The sequence below is a fragment of the Manacus vitellinus genome, unplaced genomic scaffold (assembly GCF_001715985.3).
Source record: "Manacus vitellinus isolate BGI_N305 unplaced genomic scaffold, ASM171598v3 scaffold_7_pilon, whole genome shotgun sequence".
Lineage (NCBI taxonomy): Eukaryota > Metazoa > Chordata > Aves > Passeriformes > Pipridae > Manacus > Manacus vitellinus.
Window position 1 is genome coordinate 14,310,742 of NW_021940813.1, and position 19,694 is coordinate 14,330,435.

The 19,694-nt window shown below is 36.9% G+C and overlaps 1 protein-coding gene across 6 annotated transcripts in view; it reads right to left on the reverse strand.

Annotated features, from left to right (window-relative positions):
* GLRA2 (glycine receptor alpha 2) overlaps positions 1-19,694 on the reverse strand; it is a 128,566-nt gene that overhangs the window by 63,735 nt on the left and 45,137 nt on the right. For 5 of the 6 annotated variants that reach the window (XM_008921370.3, XM_018084354.2, XM_008921369.3 and 2 more), the window contains exons 5-7: positions 17,532-17,614; positions 15,411-15,548; positions 12,998-13,212 (exon numbers count right to left, since the gene is read on the reverse strand). In XM_008921370.3, the coding sequence (XP_008919618.1) occupies positions 12,998-13,212; positions 15,411-15,548; positions 17,532-17,614 (436 nt within the window). The remainder of the gene's footprint in view (positions 1-12,997; positions 13,213-15,410; positions 15,549-17,531; positions 17,615-19,694) is intronic. The other variant, XM_018084355.2, reaches the window with a different exon arrangement.

Genomic DNA, 19,694 nt, shown 5'->3' on the forward strand with positions numbered 1-19,694 from the left:
TGGGTGCACCTTGTGACCATTTCCTCTAGTCCTGTCACTTGTCACCTGGGAGAAGAGACCAACTCCCACTTGGCTACAAATTCCTTTCAGGTAGTTGTAGAGAGTGATGAGGTCTCCTCTGAGCCTCCTTTTCTCCAGGCTAAACAACCCCACCTCCCCCAGCCATTCCTCATAAGACTTGTGCTCCAGACCCTTCACCAGCTCTGTTGCCCTTCTCTGGACTCGCTTCAGAACCAATATCCTTTAGTAGTGAAAGGCCCAAAACTGAACACAGGATTTGAGGTGTGGCCTCAACATCACTAGGTATGTACATCACTAGTTGATTTTAAGCTATAACTGTTGAGGGTCTTGTTATTTATTTCCTCCTCTCTTTTCACCCTGCCCCATATGTTAAGCAGTTTTTTCTTTTTTCCTGTACATTTTTCATCTTACATGGATGGACAAATGACTCATTACATTAGTACGGTTCCTCAAATCTAAAAGCAGTTCTACATTTTAAAATTTTCACTTTTTTTAACATTGTCTTTATTCCCTGTAATTGATACTAAAAATTATTGCCTATCTGCTTTGCTCATGAAGAGCTTTTTCTCTTCTCTGACTAATGCTGTCACTGGAACTTCGCTGTCTTATAATTAATGAACCTCATAAACTTCTCTTTTACAAGTTCTATACTGATCCACATTGTTCCTATTGGATACTACAAAGACTTGATTTCTTACAAATCCTGACTTCACCTCCCCCATACTCCCAAACCATCAGTTGTTTGGCTGGCTGGGGCCCATGAGGCTCTCAGGCAATCACACCTTTCCCAGCTGCCCTAGACCCTACTGCAATTTAACTGGCTAAATGAACATATACTGCTGTTTTTCACAACACTTTCTGATACTCCCTTTAAGTCACTACTCATTTTAATTGAACTTTTCCATTTTTATTTCAATTAAGTTCTCTTATTCCACAAATGATAAAAAGTCATGGAAACTTTCACAGTCTGCCTTTCTGTCCTTATTTACATGCTGATGCTTCTTCAGCTACAGCTTTCTCTGTAAGTTTCCTCTCACTGAGGATTAACCCTTTACAATCAGCTGGGCTTTCAGAAAGCAATACCTTGTCCTGGTTTACATGGCAAAAGCATGGAGTGTTGCACATATTTTCCTATTTACTAAGTATTTTACAGCTATGTAAGAGTTAAGAATGTTAGTAACTGGCATAAAATAGGCAAAATTTCATTTTTAAAGCCCTTCCTGTCATTACAGGAGAAGTAGAATTAGGCATTACTATTGAAAAACAAAAAAAAGCCAAAAAGGAAATAAAAAAGGTAAAACCAGAGGAAAGTGAGGACCAATAAATAGGTCCCATAAGGGGTATGGAAAGGGATGGCAATGGAGCATCAGCTATGCAAAGCTGTGGGGAAAAGGGGAATATGACTGCTGAGTCTATAAACAGAACAGAGGAGGAGAAGGAAGAAGAAAGCTATATTAAGCATTTCTACTGTAGCGTAGTTGTGGTTGCTACATTTTAAAAGACGTATTGGCACAGTGAGAAAGATACAAGATTGAAGGCTGAAGAAGACAATGAGAGACAAAAGAAACTCATTCTGTGCAGTTTACAAAAAAACAAAGAAAATAAAAAAATTTGTTTGACTTCATCGTAGGATTTCTTGAATGAAAAAAGACATTGGGTCTGGACAGCATTTGTAGATCAGACAAGAATTGAATCCCATCTCTAAAAACATTTCCCTTTAAGACTGTGCCTGTGTAGTTATCAAAATAAACTTCCAAATTTAATTTTCAAAACAAGACTGCACACTTTTAAGACACGTTTAAGCCAAATATAGAGTATTTATAGAACACAACTGTAATAGAAATTGGATGCAAAAAAATACTGTTATCCTGGAAGGTCACATTGTCCCTTCTGGACTTGGAAAATTATTTCTACAAGTCACTAAGCCACATCAGAATCGAAACAACAGGCTAAACTATGCTCCAATGGCTTGAAGCTTCATATGCTGGCTACAAAGAGCATGGCTGGAGCTCACTACGAGGCAGTTTGATTTTATTCTCTTCTTCTCAGTCTTTCAGTGCCTGAGATTGATCTTACGTAGTAAGGTTCTAATCAGTGCAATTTTCTCTGAACTCTTAATATTATCCACACTTGAAAAGTGCCTACCAGTATCTCAGCAAATGTTAGATCTGAGTGGGATGTCATTTTTCCCATCCCTGGGGATTTTTGACATTTCAGAAATGTCTTCTAAATTAGAATAAAAAAAGAAAATGTTAAAAAAGTCACAAATCACAAATTAATTTTTTAAAAATGTCAATTGAATAATTTCTATAATTTTCATTTTCATGTCAAAATTTTTAGATTTTTTAGATTGATAAACTTTTGATTTCCAAGTATTAAGGCAGTTTCAAAAAAGAAAAATATATATTGGAGAAATCAGATAGTGGTCTTTGGAAGTCAACAGAAACTATCTGGGAAAATTTTCCAATAAATGAAAATATTCCAAAGTACCCTTTGCATAGCTTCAACAAAGGGACTTTTTTATTACAAAAAGCAGTTCATCAGAGAAAATGTCTGACCGCACCTAAAGTGTATATCACTACTGGAGCACAGATCTAATGCAATGTGTACTACACAGACAAAGAGGAGCTAGGAGGAACTATTTATTTGATTTTAGCTGGAAACACCAGAATTTGTTTTTATCTGAAAACAGCATATCTGAAAATTCATTTTCATTCTCTTTTCAGGGTGATTTTCACTGCTTTTGAGAAGACCATCTCAAAAGAGTATAAATTTAAAAAAAAAAAATTAAATCAATGAGAACAACAGCTAGCAGTGCTAAGGATTTATTGTAAAAATCTTTCACAGATGGCAGACAGAGGAGCTGGGTAAAATGATTTTGATCTCTGCTGTGGTCAACAGCTGCTATTGAGGTTGCTTTTCCTCAAGTAAGAGGGAAGCACATCTGCAGGAAGTCAGAGTAATCATGGAAATCATGAATGAAATTGGCCAGATGAACTTGCTGTGAAGTGCAGTTCTCATACTCAGGCAATCCACAGTCTTTTAATTAGATATGCCTTTCAGTTTGGGAAAAGTTTTTACTGAGACCTCATTAATGCAAGAAGCTAATCAACTCTTATAGCTGCACTCACTGAGAGAGGTCTACCTTTAAAAAATTCACCATGAAATAATTTGCCAAGCTACAAGTCTTGCCTGGAAGAATGTGTAGTACACACGTTTTTAACTCGTTGTGAAACACCTGTCTCCTGTTCCAGTCAGTGCAGGAAACAATAAGAAGTGACTTCTATACGCAGTTGTGTGGTTCACATTTAACACTTCCCGTGTGAGCAGTGTAGTATTTATCCTGATTCTAAAATTAGGGCACTAGAAAATGGTTAAAAAAAATAATTCTCATTTCTTATTTACCAAGAAACCCCATCTACTACCCAGTTAGAATCAACACTACACCATTGCTAAAACATGAAAAATGAACCAAGTTCAGAGAGAATACTTAACCAATTAAGAGAATAATTATGTGTTTTTCTTCCCACTCACTAGATGGGACAGATAAAGAAAACAAGACATATAAAAAAAGACCACATTGCTTCCTAGAGTAGGATGTTAGCCTTTCTGAGATACAGAAAAGCAATGCTGGGGTGTTCTTTTTCATATCCAGGGATAGATATATGCATAACTGAATTGCTCTGCACTATTTCTGTCGCATAGCTCAGTTATCCTTGACTTTGAGGACCTCTGGTAAGAAATAAAGGCATCAGCAAAGCCTGAGCATCTGAATGCTTTAGTTCACGTCATTCCCAGTGACAGGATTTTGTTTTCATTCTGAGCAGATTCTGTTTGTGCTAGAAGGTTCAGGAGACAGCAAAATGTAGCCAACAAACTCATAAAATAGATCCTGTCAGACAACTACGGCTTCCTTAAAAAAGCAAGTGAGTAGCTTGGTTGTTTGAATTAGAAAAAGCAACAGAACACACTGTCTAACTCTAAAAAGCTTTTATTATAATCCTGACATTTGGGCTGCTTCACTTTCTTAATTTTTCATTTTCTCTTTGTCAGTTCTATGCAAATTTAAAGTGGTTTTAAGTCAGTTTTTTTATGAGGAGAGCATGCTCAAGCATAGACTGGTGTGCTCCAGGAGGTTAGTGCTCTCGTTGCTCTCTGTGACCATCTATATGGTTCCCTTGGAAATTAAGTCATGTTTTCAAGTTGATCATCCCCTATAAACGGAGGGACATCAATGCCTCCTGATCACAGATAAATTTTAAAAGTAGCACTGTTAATCACATTTTGGTATGAATCAATCAGTAAAGTGTTTCGATTGCCATTACATACACAAAGGAAAATGCCCTTCTGCAGAAAAGAGACAGAAAATTTATATCGATGAAACGAATTAGGGCAATTTTTAGTTCCTCGGTGGACAACCTTATAGCAGGAAGATTTTCTTCCATATGTAACAAATATTGATATGTTCTCCTTATAATAGTGTAATTACTGATAATTATTTGTAACATAATTGTACCATCTTTTCTATGAATCAATGTACTGAGGAACGTTTCTTATGTGTTCTCCCTTTTTTGTAACTTATATTTTCTGCTGTGATTTAGTCACTTACATTTCTCTCTAGACATACTGAGAGTTCAGACTCCAGTTCTCCTGAGCATTAACCTTTGGTAGAACGAGGAAAGATAGCACACTATGTCTATTTCTCACAGGCAGGAAGGCCTAACACCAGACAGAAGCTACTGAGGATCAAGGCCTTTTACTCTCATGCTCACTTCTTTATGAGACAAGATATCTCAATTAACTCCAAGCTTCTAGGAAGAAGAAACAAGGAGAAAAAGAGATTATTTCATCAGAGTTTAAAACTTTAGTTTAAGATCTGCGAATTATGACACATTCTAGAATGCATGACTATACTTCCATGTCTTAAAAAACAAATTATATTGTTTTTTTTTGCCAATGCCTAGTTTAGAATTGTTTCATTTCCAAAGCTGGTTTTAGTACGACAAAGACTATTGTGCCAAACTATTGGCAAATTAAAGTCATAGTTATGTCCCAACACAAATATTATATGTAAAAACAAGACACAATGAGACACTTAATTCCTCCTCCTGCAGAAGTTTGTTTGATGCATCCATGAAAAAAAGTAAATTGTCTCTCTCTGTTTTCCTTGGAGGGGAGAGGGAAAGGAGAAGAAGGGGTTAATAATTCTAGGTATCAACATCAACAAGAAATTTTTTTTTCATTAAAATGTTTCCCAAAGGAAAAAAAAAACAACCTGTCATTCAAGTAACAGAATTCAAAAGATTCCACTGTCACTCACAGACAACTTCTGGGAGTAAGATGTTAATGGCCCAGCTGCCTCAGCAGCCACGTGCTGTGTGCACTGATGTTCAAACTGGAAGGCCACAGCCTTAAGGTAAACTGCAAATGAAAGTGGTTTTCCCAGACTCCAGGGGGTCCCATCAAGATTATTTCAAATCAAATATTAACAGAAGATATTCATAAGTAATAGTTCTAGATGATCTAATAGAGTCAAGGCTTGCAATTACTTGAAACGAATGAGCCACAACAGCGTACGCCATTGCTTCAGAGAGGGTTTGCAGTGCTTATGTCTGTGGAAGAGCAGCACTGAGCACTCCTCAGAGAGACACTAAAAGCCACCAGAAAGTCCTAGAGGGTGTGACAATGAAGCCGAAGAGCTCCAGTAGCATGCCAGGGTTATGAAACAGCCGGCAGACTGGTGTGCACAACAACTTCAACTCTTCCCTGATGTTGAAATAGGCTCTGCTGAATGCCAGCCCTCTCAGATGACTGCATTATAAAACCTGCTGAGGAAGTGCCAGAAGTACTCAAACCACATCCCAGAGGTATTCAGACACATCTTATTGCATACTTTTAGCTGTCACACGTGAAAGCAAATTACTGTTTTTGTTGTACAGTAAATACCACTGTCTTCACTACAAAGAAAAGTAAACTTTAAAGTTTACATGAGTACAGTGGGAAAGGTGACCAATTTAATCAGTCATTTATTTTTGACTTTCCTAGAGTAGAATTAGGATCATGCTATAGATCCTAATGTATTAGTCTTTATCAGTATTAATCAGACAACATACCGGTCAGTATCTCATCAGTCAGCTTTGCACAGAATGAAGGGTAGAGGGAATCACTAGAATCCATACATAACCACTGTAAGCCCCAAAGATTGTCCAGGGCACCACATGTCTGTGGCCAAGCTAAACTGAATAATGTGACAATTTCTAGCAACAGATTTAGGTGCTCTCTTTAAGATCTACAACCTTCTTCCTCCTGCACTTCTCACAGGAAGCATGGATCATGCTGGTTTTCATCTTTTTCCTTGTGCAGAATACTGAAGACTTCAGTTTTATAGAACTGGAAATGGCTGCAGAATGGAAAAAAAAAAATTCTTCCTATTATGGATGCATGATCACAGCATATATAACTGTGCCACATCTCATCGAACATTGTTCTAATTGAGATTTCTGCTCCCAGTGAAGCTGTAACTGCACAGCCTAGCTCTGTAAGTATCTACCTGAGTCTCAGAGGTGCAAAATTTGCAAGAAAGGAAAGTGTCTTTTACAAGACCAGCTGCTGTAGGTGGAAACAGCAGAGAAGTTTATGGGCACTACACATTCTTTTAATCAGGGCTGAGCATGTATTTTCAAGCTGGTATTAATACGGCCACAGTGCTATTAATATTTGAAGTGGCTAGGAAGTTCTGTCTGGTACCTCACGTATCATCTGATACATGTATCACATCTCCCATTGCAGTTCAAACACTCTCCTGCCCTCAAGCACAAACACAATATCCTGCCTCAAAACCATTCACGAGAAAACATAATTAAAGGGAGAAGAAGTAAGAATAGAGAAATGGAATATGAAAAACTGTAGAGTAGAATCAGAAAACACATTTTCTGAACTGTAAGATATAAGCAGGTGCTTATAAATTTCTTGACAGGAATTTGTTATAGTATTTTATGGGACTGTTTATTTTACACACAAAAGTATATATTTAGTCACAATCAGTTTGTACTCAATTAATTGCTTCATTATGTGAAGAAATACTTACTTAAAACCCTTTCTTTATTTTGGAAATTTTTTGTTGAAAAGTAGGCTCAGTCTATGTGATTTCCTTTGTTATGTAGTATAGAACAGATCTCTATATCCAGATTCAAATACTGCACAAAACGGATATTGAAAACATTGTCTTTATACAAAATTTAGTTGTCAATCCCCCCCCCAAAAAAGCGTTAAAGCAGGTTTAATGATCTTTTAATATAAATAAAAGAAGGATTATATGTTGTATGTTAAAACTACAGTGTGAAGGGAAAAGAAAGTTGTGTAAGAATGCTAGAAATTAACAAATGAAGTGAGTGCTAAAATATTTCCATGTAGGCACATGACTGAAGAATAGTTCCATGTAACCTGACTTCCCAAGAGTTTGGACAGGATACCCTCTTTTAGAAAACTGACAATCAATAGAATATTTTTCTTTAAATCAGCTCAAGGATCCTGAACAAACTTTTTAAAAGTGTACATTTGTTTGTAGTACCCCTATCAGGATACATAAATATGTGATGTAGAGCAGACATACTTCAGTATCAAGGTAATGTTTTTGGACCATTATGTCTCCAACAGGAATTTGCAAATATATAATAAAAATAGAGTTGTTTTAATTATTTAAGCAGTGTCTAAAATGCTTGCACACCCACATAAACCCAGTGTCAATTAATAAATCTCATGATTGCCAAATTACTCCTATATTTCCTCTTCAGATCCTGAGACTAGAGTAAAAGTAATTTGTCAAAAAAATTGCTTCCATTCCAAGTTACTTCATTATTGATTTTTCACCATAATGCTGCACCAAAACATATCATCTCTGTGCTTTGCTAATGAAAGAGTAAACTATCCCCTTAGGTGCTCTACTTCCTATGAAAACAAATGAACAAAATCATCACTGATAAAAGCCTCTATTTCTTTGTCCTTATTGCTATTGTTCCTAATTTCTTCTTTTTCTTTTTTTTTTTTTTTTTGCACAATGGTATAACTTCAACCTTAATTCAAAATAACTAAAAAAAGAAGTGCCATATTCTTGGATCTTCTTTACTTGATAACTTCTGGCATTCAAAAAAAGGAGAGACTGGTCTGCCAAAAGCCCAAGAATCTTTAAAAGTCTCCAAATATGCTGAAGATAGTAGATGACACATAAAAGCAGTCATTTACTGCCAAAGGGGATAGAATTCATTGACTTTGGTTTTGCAAGTCTCTGCACTTATTAATGTTTTTATAAAGAATATAATGCTTTTATTGCATTTGGTAATGCATTTAGTGATTCAAAAAAAATGAAGTGAATGGAAGGACTTCCAGAGGTTTTGGTGAGCTTTGAACGAGACTTTTCTGCACAGATTGTTCCCTGGGGAAAAAACATGCATTCATTAAGCACTGTGCATTAAGGTAACACAGTATGAATGCTTTGCAACTACATAAAATACAGTTGCTATCACTCACTTGACTTAAAATATCCTCCAATGTTTTGCTTTATGGCATTAAAAGTAATTCATTTCCTTGGACTGTTGTTGCTAAGGTTTGGTTTATATAAATGTTTTAAGAAGAAAACAATCTAAAAAATGCACAACTAGCACAGCAGAGAACTCATTATTCTTTCAAATGCTTCTTTTGAAAATGCTTTAAAACTTTTTTTCTGTTGATTCAACTGAAGGAGAGCAATTTACAAACAAACAGAATAGCATGAAAATGGTCCTTCAATGCTTTGAAGAATTGTTTTGTAACACCTCAACAATTCTGCAGTGGACCTTGACATCCGCCCCTTTACACCCTCAGCTTACATGTAGCTGGGACCATAAAATACGTAAAGACATATTCAATGTCTAGCTGTCCCTTATGATGCCCAGACAATCCTCAGTCCATATTTTGATGAATGCATGTTGCTGTTTTGGTCCATGGGTCTCATACTTCCAAAAAGCAAGGATGTGCTGAGCATTGCATGGATGTATGGTTCGTTACATCAGATTCCTAATTTGTGTGACATCTCTGCAGAGATGAAGTCCAGCAAACCCTGGGTGCAAGGGATCTCCCTGGCTCATGCACAAGACTCGCACAGAAAGCTCAGGGATTCTCGAGGATTTCATTACAGATGTGTGGTCACACTGATCACCCAGCTGGAAACCAGGGTTTCTGCTTAGCTGGCTGATGGGCAAGAGCCACTGGTGTAGCTGGGTGCACAAACATCTACCCAGCCAAAGTTTCTGAGTGGAAAGTGATGACACAATCAGAGGAATTCAGACATAGAGTGTCAGACTAGGGTAAGACTTATACATATGAAAGTGTGGGAAGGGGAACCGATCACAGGAACCCTGCTATTTTGGATCACCGTTCCTGGGAATCCCAGAGATGGATCAGCCAAACTGGAGGGAGGGTATTCCATGTCAGCTTTGTGGGTGAGTTCCTTACCACTCCCCAACACAGCCAGCTAGGGTAAATCTGGTTACAGGACGCCTCAGTAACAATCACAAAATAATTTCATCACTTTAAAAGAGATTGGCACCACAGTGAATATTTCTCAATGATACTCCCTACACAGAAAATTATTATTTCATGTCCATAAAGGAGGCACGGTGCACTATTGCTCAGTTTATGCTAAAACTATGGAGGAAGAGAACCTTTCTGCATTCTGAAACAGGCACTGCAGGTCACCCTTCCTAGAACAGTAGCTTTGCTGTCATGTTAACTGTCTCATGATTTATTCCTGTCTTTGGTAGAGGAAGAAATCAACTTCACAGGATAATAATAAAAAAAGGCATATTGATTTCTTTATTACTATGCTGCTAATATTGGAATTTGACCCCATACTCTTAGCCAGAATTTCAAAATACTAAAAATATAGTTGATTCCACAGAAATACTACAAAATTTACAAAAGAAATATAATTATATTTGACTTAGAAGAAGCTTTCTAAATGTTTATCTTATGTGCAGCAAATATGAGCCTCAGATGGAATTAATTTCAGTCTTTCATTGTCTTTTATTTTCTTTTCTTTACAGTAGTCTCAATCTTATGTTTAATTTTCAACAACAGAGTGCCTAATGTCTGTGTTGCCATGACCTACTATTACGAAATCTCTGTATCAAAATGAATGCTAGTTATTAATATGGAAAAGAGCAGTTTTAAACAAACAGAACATTGTCATGCTATCTTATAACAGGGTTGAGAACAATATGTAGGTAATTACTTTTAAACAGTAACACTTAGTCATTTAGATAGTAACTTGGAAACAGGCAAAAAAATCCAAGGAATCTTATCACAATTCTTTCTTTTCTTTAGGTAAAGGAATGATTTCCTTTAAATCTGGTGAGTTTTGATGCTTTGTTGTTTTTTGTGATAAAAGTCTATGAAAATAGAAAAGAATAGAATGAAAGTCTTGGCATGAGACTGGGTAAATTAAAGGTAAACTGCACGAATCTTTGTTAATAAGAACAGGAAATGAAGGATGAGGAAATTATAACTCTTGTATTCAAACCTAGGCTGCTTTTACAAAGCAAAGTTGCATCTTTTTTTTCAGTATTTTTGCAAAAATAACTCTCCTGACATATCTTATTCTGTTAGATATTCATGCTCAGAGCAATTTTTAAATGGATATTTTACTGGTAGCCTAACTTCTTGTGTCTTGGCAATATGTAGACAGGGCTTTAAAAACATTACTTTTAAAGAGGCATTTTGAGTTTTCAGATTTGACACTGATTTGATTGAATTCTTTTCTTATTTTATTTCTAAATGCATTTCAGCTGGACAGATTTTATTACATAAATTATAAAATGCAATTTTGGTATTAAGTTACAAATAAGGTTTTAAAACAGCTAAGTGCCTGCAACAGCAATAGCAAGAAAAGCTTGCTTCTATGTGTAAGGAATCAGGTATTGGTGATATGGGACCTGTATGGTGCCCATGTTTCTTCAAGAGTCTGTGTCATCCGAGGTGGGAGTCAGCTGGCAGAAAAGGTAGCATTTACTTAGAACCACATTTTCAAGTCAACTGACGCACCTTCAAAAGTCCCCACAAGGATTAACTAACATATAGACATCAAAGCTATAAAACACAACTCAGCTGAATCACACAGTGAAATTGCAACAGCCAGGTGCAGCCTGACTATAATAAGTGTGTTGGGCTTTCTGATGAGATACTTCCTCTTAGTGCCTGTGTTGGCAAAGGAACACAGCAGAACGGAAGATGGAGTATGGACAGAGCATCACTGTTCTCTGACTGTTGCTGAGATAAATGTATTTAATCCTGAGGCTGGAGAAGAACCACTCTGATAATCAAATAGCCACAGTCAACATACTTTTTTGGTCTTCCCATTTCTCCCACTCAGCAAATATTTTTCTACTCAAACAAGACAGAATGCAAAAGGGAAAACATTTCAGCTGCATTAAAGGCTATGATAAAAACTCTTTCTAAACCTTTAATACTTGGGGCATGCTAACACCGTAGCACCTCTTTTCAGGGTAAGCTTGCACAGTAGGAAATGTGGGTGGAAATCTCCACTACAGTGGCTGTACTATCTAGAATTCTCAAGCCAGCTAATCTGTAAGAAACTTGGAATATATCACATGGAGTCATATTGTACGATCTAGACATAGTCTTCAGTGACTCCAAACTCATTAGCTACAGAGCCTATATGCTCCTTGCCAAGATTATCTCTTTTTAGACTTTCTTTTCAGAATGTTCACTGATAATATTGACTGAATTGTCTGAATAAATATTTAATAAATTTTCCATTTGAAAATCTAAGTTAATATTTGAAAGGCTTTTAGTTTGCATGGAAAATTATACATATTTCCAAATAAACAAGTGAAGCTGAACCACATGTTGTAGTCACCAGATTTTTAAGTGGTACTTTCTCATTACTAACAAGAGTAACATAATCTGTGCTCTTTTTGAAGTTGCCCTATATGTGCTCCACTTGAACAAATTGCAGTATTTGGAATGAGACTAAATGGGATACCGATTTCTTGAAATGGATCGTGATACAAACACTCAAAATTTGTGCTTTTCATTGATGCTATGACCCCAGTCCCAGTGATGCTGTAAAAGTAGTCTTCAGGGAGTATATCTCATAACTCCTTAGACTGTTCCAAACTGACCTACCTCTGAGCTACCTTCCATAAAATTGTACAAAACCTGAGCACGCATGTGAAATTCTGCTGGGAATGCTATCATCAGAAGCATTTGAGCTGTGCCTTTGTTGAAAAGAGCTGTCAGCCTGACTAAACAAAGAACCTAGTCTGTAATCGGTAAATCCATCTACAGCATCTGGTCAGGATTAAAAAGACCACAAAATTTGAATGAGAGGATATTTTTGTGCATAGACAGGATGAAGATCTTCAGATGACACTTGAATGAGCACATGGACAAATTCTGCCGTGAAACAAAGACATCATCAGTTCTGCACTGAAAAGGTTCTCCACAGAAATCTTCTAGGTGTATGCATGCTATATATATGTATTCTATATATATTTTTGAAGGGTATTTTTATATATCCATTGGGCTAAGTGCCATATCTAGAAACATCAAGATATGTGAAAGTCTAACAGTCCAGAGAAGATCAGACCGTGTTTTTAAAGTCCCCAGTCTGAGAGAAATCCAGTCAGGTATCTAAATACTTCAGAAAATCTGGTTTCTAAATGCTGAAAACTAAGTGTTAAAAGCTAGTGGAAGCTCATTAAAAATCCATACTGCTGAACTGTCCAACCATCCCACAAAACAGCAGCAACTTGTGCTAATACAAATACAAGGGTATTGCAACAGTTTCACATCACACTGTTACCCCATTCTCATCTATCCTTATCAGATGCATATTTACACAGACCTTTCAGAAACTTAAAAACATAGCACAAATATTTCTCATTAATAACAAATTTTTGGTACACAATTATTTCCTTACTTTTGGGAGGGAAGCTCTCGATCCTGAGCTTTGCGTGGTCATTGTCAAAACTGTAGTGATACCCAGTGCAACTCTGGCTGGAGCAGCATCCATGTTGATCCAGAAAGAAACCCAGGATAAAATGACAATCAGCAGGCTAGGAATGTACATCTGGATTAAATAGTATCCCATCTGACGCTCCAAATGAAACTTGACTTCAATGCATGTAAACTTTCCTAGAACATGAAATTACTTTAATAAATGCTTTTTGCACATTTTTATCTTGTTTTCTGAATATAAATTAGATGCATGGCGTGTTTCCTAGCCTAACACCAGAAGCAGCTCCTGATACACAAACACTAGTCAACCACTTGTTGCATGCTAGCTTGGGGAAAGCATGGCACAACTGAAGCAATCTGTGCCCAGTTCTTTATATTAGCTGAGAAAATTAATATTATCGCAATTGTTGTACCTCCAGACAATATAACGTAATGTTACTTTTCTCACTAAATTTAGTGAGTTTTTACTTTAGTCAACTATATTGTTTAGTATTAAAAGGGGACAGCATTTTGGTCTTTTAATGACACCAGATTAAGCAGCCATATTCGAACAGACAAATAGTGAACTGCTAGTGTTACAGTCCTATGGTAGATCACACTCCTTCTCATTCTGCTCATGTCGTTTGCCTGTGCCTGTGGATTATGTCTCACAGCAGAATCAACTCAAGCTCTACTTTGAATTTTGCTAAAATTCTGACTTCAGAAAACCTAAAACAATCTCTCCTGGGAGGTGAGTGATTCTTCAAACAACAGACAGCTGCTCCACAGCGGTTGTGGAGAGCAGAAGTTTCCTGACAGTGGAGGTAGTTGCGCAGCAGAGGATGCAGAGCCCTGAGTTGCAACAGCTCACCAGTTACTAATGCAATCACTCTGCACTGCTCCCAGAATTACTGAGGTTTAGATACTGTGAGGTCTCTCACTCTCCAGGCTGACTACAAGAGCCTGTCATTCCTGAAGTGTCATGCTAATGGTTTCAAAGGACCCCTTTTGTGTTGGTTGGTCAAATGCACAAAGATGCCTTGTTCCTCATTCACCCTTTCAAGGGAAATTAGATTGTTTTCTCCTTTTTGTGATGTACCTGTATTTTTTTGCTAGTCTACAATGCTGAACAGCAAGAGTTGGCACAAAGGAGAATGCAGAAGCTGTTTGACAAAGAGAGGAGTGGAGACAAACAGAATAATATCTTTTGACAGGACAGAAGTTCTAAAATGAATGACCGGACCTGTGACTCAAAAGGCAAATGCTGAGACCTGGGTAGTGGCTGTTCCTGACCAGTCTGCCCATATGACAGCAATGGCATGAGAGTAACCCAGTATGTCAAAGGCTCTCCAGCCTCTTGAAGCACAGCCTGGACAGTGAGTTTATGACAAGGCTCAGCAATAGATTTTATCTGTATTTTGATTTCACACCAAACCTGAAGGAGCATACTACAGAGAAGACAGTAATGGGAGTGTCAATCAAAAAGTTTTCCTTCCTTGGTACTTTGGGCTCTAAAATGAGAAGCTGCATTTATAAAAATTAAAAACAATAGTTTTCATTTCATAAGAAAAAATGTGACTTTAGTAGAGGCAGTACCTCTCACACTATAATATTCACAGAGTGAAACAAACATATTTGATGCAACCAGATCGACTCCTATGCTGAAATGATGAAAAAGCTATTTTAGATGAGAAGGATTATATTTAATCTCAGAAAGCACCCAGAAAACTGTTCTCTAAATGCTGTCCCTATTAAATAAACTCCAAACAGCTAAATCAAAATTTTACAGAGTCCTCTCTTTTCTGTAAAGCTAAAGATAGAAAACACAGAATTAGAAACTTCTTAACAAGAAAAAACAACAGAGTATTAAACAAAAATTTAATTTCCCACCATTTCGTATCTGTACACTATTCAGATCAGCAATGAAAACATTCTCGTTTCACATACTACATCTCATAAATTAGACCACACATAAAAGCTGGTGAAAATTTTATATTTTTTCTCACTGGCAATTTAAAATGCTGGAGAAATAAATCAGGTTCAGAAAAATCAGTACTTTAAAGTGATTCATCAATATTTACTAAAAGAGTTAGTTTGTTAAAAAATTTCATTTTAAGGATATCAACACAACTAGATTTTTTAAAGATTTTAACTTATTTAATGATTTTAAGGATATTGGAATACCTTTAATGAAATTAAAGAAAATTTGGAAACAAAATCTTTCAAACAAAAATAAAAAGGAGAAAATTTCTTTCTTTTCAAATTTAAAAATGTGTGGCTGATTTAAATTTTAATTCCAATTTCTTTTTTTTTCCATTTTAACCATATTTTCCCTTTAAAAACTGACAATAGATACCACTGGAGCAACTGATAGAAAAAAATAGAAAAATGCTCACCAGTGTTGTAATGCTTTGTGCAATAACCAAGTTCTTTATCTTCTTTCAAAATAAACTGTGGCAAGGTTAAACCCTCTGCTACTTGCACAGGCCCATCACTTAGCCACTCAAATATCAAATCATTCATAGTATATCCAACTGCAAAAAAGAAATCAGAGTTTATTAGATGACAGCTGACCGGAAAACATAAAAAGCCAATGTTATTATGTCTGAGAAGCACGTCTTTTATTACAATATATGTTATCTCAATTATATTTTCAAACTGTATGATTAACAGTAGCACTATTCCTGTTAGTTGCCAGTTGCTATTACCATGCTATTACCGCACTATTACTTTATTAAAAGTGACAAGTAAACACCATTATGTTCCAAAATATTGCCCTGGTTTGCCTCTAAAAAGTAATTTTGCTGGCCCATATAAGATGCTGTTTACACCTGAATTGAAGTTTCTCTGTGTCTATGTATAAGCCTGCATTTTGCTTTATTTTCATCATTATTTGATGATGGAGTTGTTGTGCACCAAAAAAACAAGGGTTTCTAGACTGCAGAATGCCAGTCCCTTACTGAAAAGAAAATGGCAACTTTTGTAAACCTGTGAACCTATCACTGAAAGATGTGGAGGGAAAAGAGAGGCATCGACTCACTGAAGTGTCTTTTTGACTGTACTGCTACATCTTCATGGACAAATTAAATAAGCTGTGTCAATCTCATGAATTTCAACAAGGTCAAGTCTGATGTTCTGCACATGAATCGGGGCAATCCCAAGCACAAATACAAGCTGAGTGGAGAGTGGACTGAGAGCAGCCCTGGGGAGAAGGACTTGGGGGTGCTGGTGGATGAGAAGCTTGATATGACCCAGCAGTGTGTGCTTGCAGCCCAGAAAGCCAATTGTATATTGGCCTGCATCAAAACCAGCATGACCTGAAAGTCAAGGGAGGTGAGTGCCCCCCTCTACTCCACCCCACCTGGAGTGCTGCATCCAGCTCTGGGGCCCCCAGGGTAAGAAGCACATAGTCCCATTAGAGTGAGACTAGAAGAAGGGAACAAAAATAATCAGAGGGTTGGAGAACCTCTGCTATGAGGACAGACTGAGAGAGTTGGGGTTGTTCAGCCCGGAGAAGAGAAGGCTCTGGGGAGATCTTAGAGCAGCCTTCCAGTACCTAAAGGGAGCTGGAGAAGGACTTTTGACATGGGCCTTTTTGTAGTGATAGAACAAGAGGTAATGGCTTCAAACTTGAAAGAAGGTAGGTTTAGATTAGATATTAGGAAGAAATTCTTTACTGTGAAGGTGCTGAAACACTGGAACAGGTTGCCCAGAGAAGCTGTGGATGCCCCATCCCTGGAAGTGTTCAAGGCCAGGTTAGATGGGGTTTGAGCTATCTGGTCCAGTGAAAGGTGTCCCTGCCTATGGCAGGGGGATTGGAACTAGATGATCTTTAAGGATTCTTTCAACCTAAACTAGTCTATGATTCTGTGATTTTGTGGGCACAAAATCATGTGGCAGCCCACAGTTCATACTCACACAGCTAAACCCCTTCTCCCCTCACTACAAAAAAACCCTCAAGATGGACTGGTATCTACTGAATATTTGGAATGATCACTGGTATATGCCATTGTCTGAGCCCGTCCTGGTTTTGCCTGTTTATTCCCTGGTCGAGTTGAAACTGCTGTGGTGTGTGCTGGTACTCCAGTCCATGTTTTGGCTGTGTTTATCTTACCATGTTAAGCATATTAATAGGACCCCTGTTTCATTGGGTCATTTTTCAAAAGACTACAACCTAACTCAATGGGACATAGTGAATCCCTGGCTATGCACGAATTGCTCTTACTTTCCTGAGATTTAAAAATTTCTCCCACGTAGCATTGCTGTGGTTGCAGCCCTGATGAATGAGGTGATGTGACCCAGGAAAAGGAAAGGGAAGGGACCAGGAAAAGCACAGAAACAGGGGACCCACACATTATGGTGATAAATAGTTAAAGCACTGTTCCTCCATTATTTTTTCCATACAAATTAGGAATATTGAGTCTTATCGCATAAATGTGACAACATAGATACTATCTAACCTCCGAATGTTAGGGTAAAATCATGTTATTTGATAGATAAAGCAATTGGACACTCACAGCTCTCTAGCTGCATCGTACATGTCTGCACATCCATAGGAAAATTCTTCAGGTCCATGGGACAGGATAAGGTTAAAGTAAGCCTAAAATTGGAGGGGGAAAAAAATAAAGAAGAAAATGTTAGACATCTACAGGTTTTATCTAAAGCCCCATATTTAGAGTTTAAAAGGGTCAAGACCAAATCTTAGCACCTCAGAGGCTGGGCTCATCTCCCCTCGGAGCTTTTCAGCACATTAGAGCTGTGAAGACCCAAGTGTGTGAGTAAACTGGGTGCTTGCAGCCTGCACTGGCTGAGCTGAGCACAGAGGAGACAACAAGACATGTTCTCCACTAATCTACCAGTGAATGTACAATACAGAACCAAGAGCTGTAATGACTGATGATGGCACAGATGTTTTTAAGCTTTATTTTGGAAAAGCAAAAGAAGAAAGCAACAACCATGGAGTTTTTTCAATAGAGTGCTTTTGTTGTGTATGAGTCCCATTTCCAATCCTTCATTCTTACTGCTGAGCCACTAAAAGAAAGAAAAAACCACCATACAGTAAAAGCTAAAATCACATCACATTAAAGGAGTGCAGATAGAAGAAAGTAAGCCTAAAGGAAAAAAATCATACAAAATATACTTGTCTTTTAATTTTTCAGTTGTTACTGTCCCAGAGAAAGCATAACTTTACTTGAATGGGAATACATTTAATGTTTCTTTTTTTCTCCTTTTTTTTAGTTTATTTTAGCTTTCCACATTTAAGTGAAATCTGCTTCAAGACTTCTTTTCTGCTTTATTTCTTTTATTTTTTTGTTTGAGGAGAAGAAATCATTTTTAGCAAACCAGTAGGATGGCATAATTACAAACAACTAGCTGCTTTGAAAAACAGAAGTGTTAGGATTTTGGTTTAAATCATATTTTAAAAGTACGTTTCTATTTCAGATTACCTTCAGCACAAAAAACCAATTTGATACAAAAAAAGCAAATAAAAAAACCCCTCTGTGTCTATTTATCATTAAGGACGATAACAAGATTGTCTGATCTGAAGGGAAACTGAAACATTTACACAGTACAATGAGAATAAATTTTTAATTATGTCAGTGAACCCAGGGGCCAGCTGTTTGAAAACATAACCTTGAAACTATGTCTTCTCATGGACAAATGTGATCTCTATGGAGAAACACTTAGACTAAGTTCTATCTCCCAAGGCAATTTTTTGGTTCTTACCACATACAGCTGATTCAAGCTCTTTCAGTCTATTTCTTCACCATGTTAACTTTTGGGGATGGCCTGACTGGGCTTCTAGACCTACCATCCTGTCATAAAATCAGTATGACAAAAAGGTGATATTTAGGTAACTGAGATCAAAATTGTGTCTTAATCAAAGATCACATTCAACATCTCATAGAAAGCCACATTATTTTCATCTTGACACAGTCTTCAGTGAACAAGATGATAGTATCAGGAAATTAGAGATCAGCTGTATACATTAGTGAAGGGCACTGAGATGAATAAAAGTATTCCTCTCAATATTACTATAGTAAATAAACTCCCATTTAACCTTTGGAAGCAAATAGCATAAGCTTAAAAAAAAATTGTCATCTAGAGAAAAAAGTATATCTAGTAGACATATAAATGTCATTGACAATCTGTCCTTTCCTCATTTAAATACTTTAAGTGCCCTGCAAATGTTAACTAGTGTCATTTTTACTAGGTAATTTCCTGCATTAAAGATTGAGCTAATTAAATTGCTAATCCCCAGAATTAACAAAACATTGCTTCTGCCTTATTTTCTGAAACATTGCTATATCAAACTCTCTTCCTTCTTTTCAGTCATCTTCTAAATACGGTTAAGATGTTTTAAGTTCTTTTCAAACATGCCTTCATGCAAATACAGCCTTTGTAAATATGTCATTTGTTGCATTCATTAAGTAGGCATGGCATATCCACCCCTCGGATTTTACTGACTGTCAGGTGTCAGGAATGCACACTGACTTTGTTTCCTTTCCCCTTAATCCCCTTCTACTCCCAAAAACCCCAAATAGTTCGGAGGTTGACTGCATACATGGTCAGGGAAATCTCTTGTTATTTTAATATCAAACTCGTGAGAAAACAAATACATCCAATTGCAGCTTTTAAGACACACTAGGGGAAAATTGATACTAGGTAGACATATATTC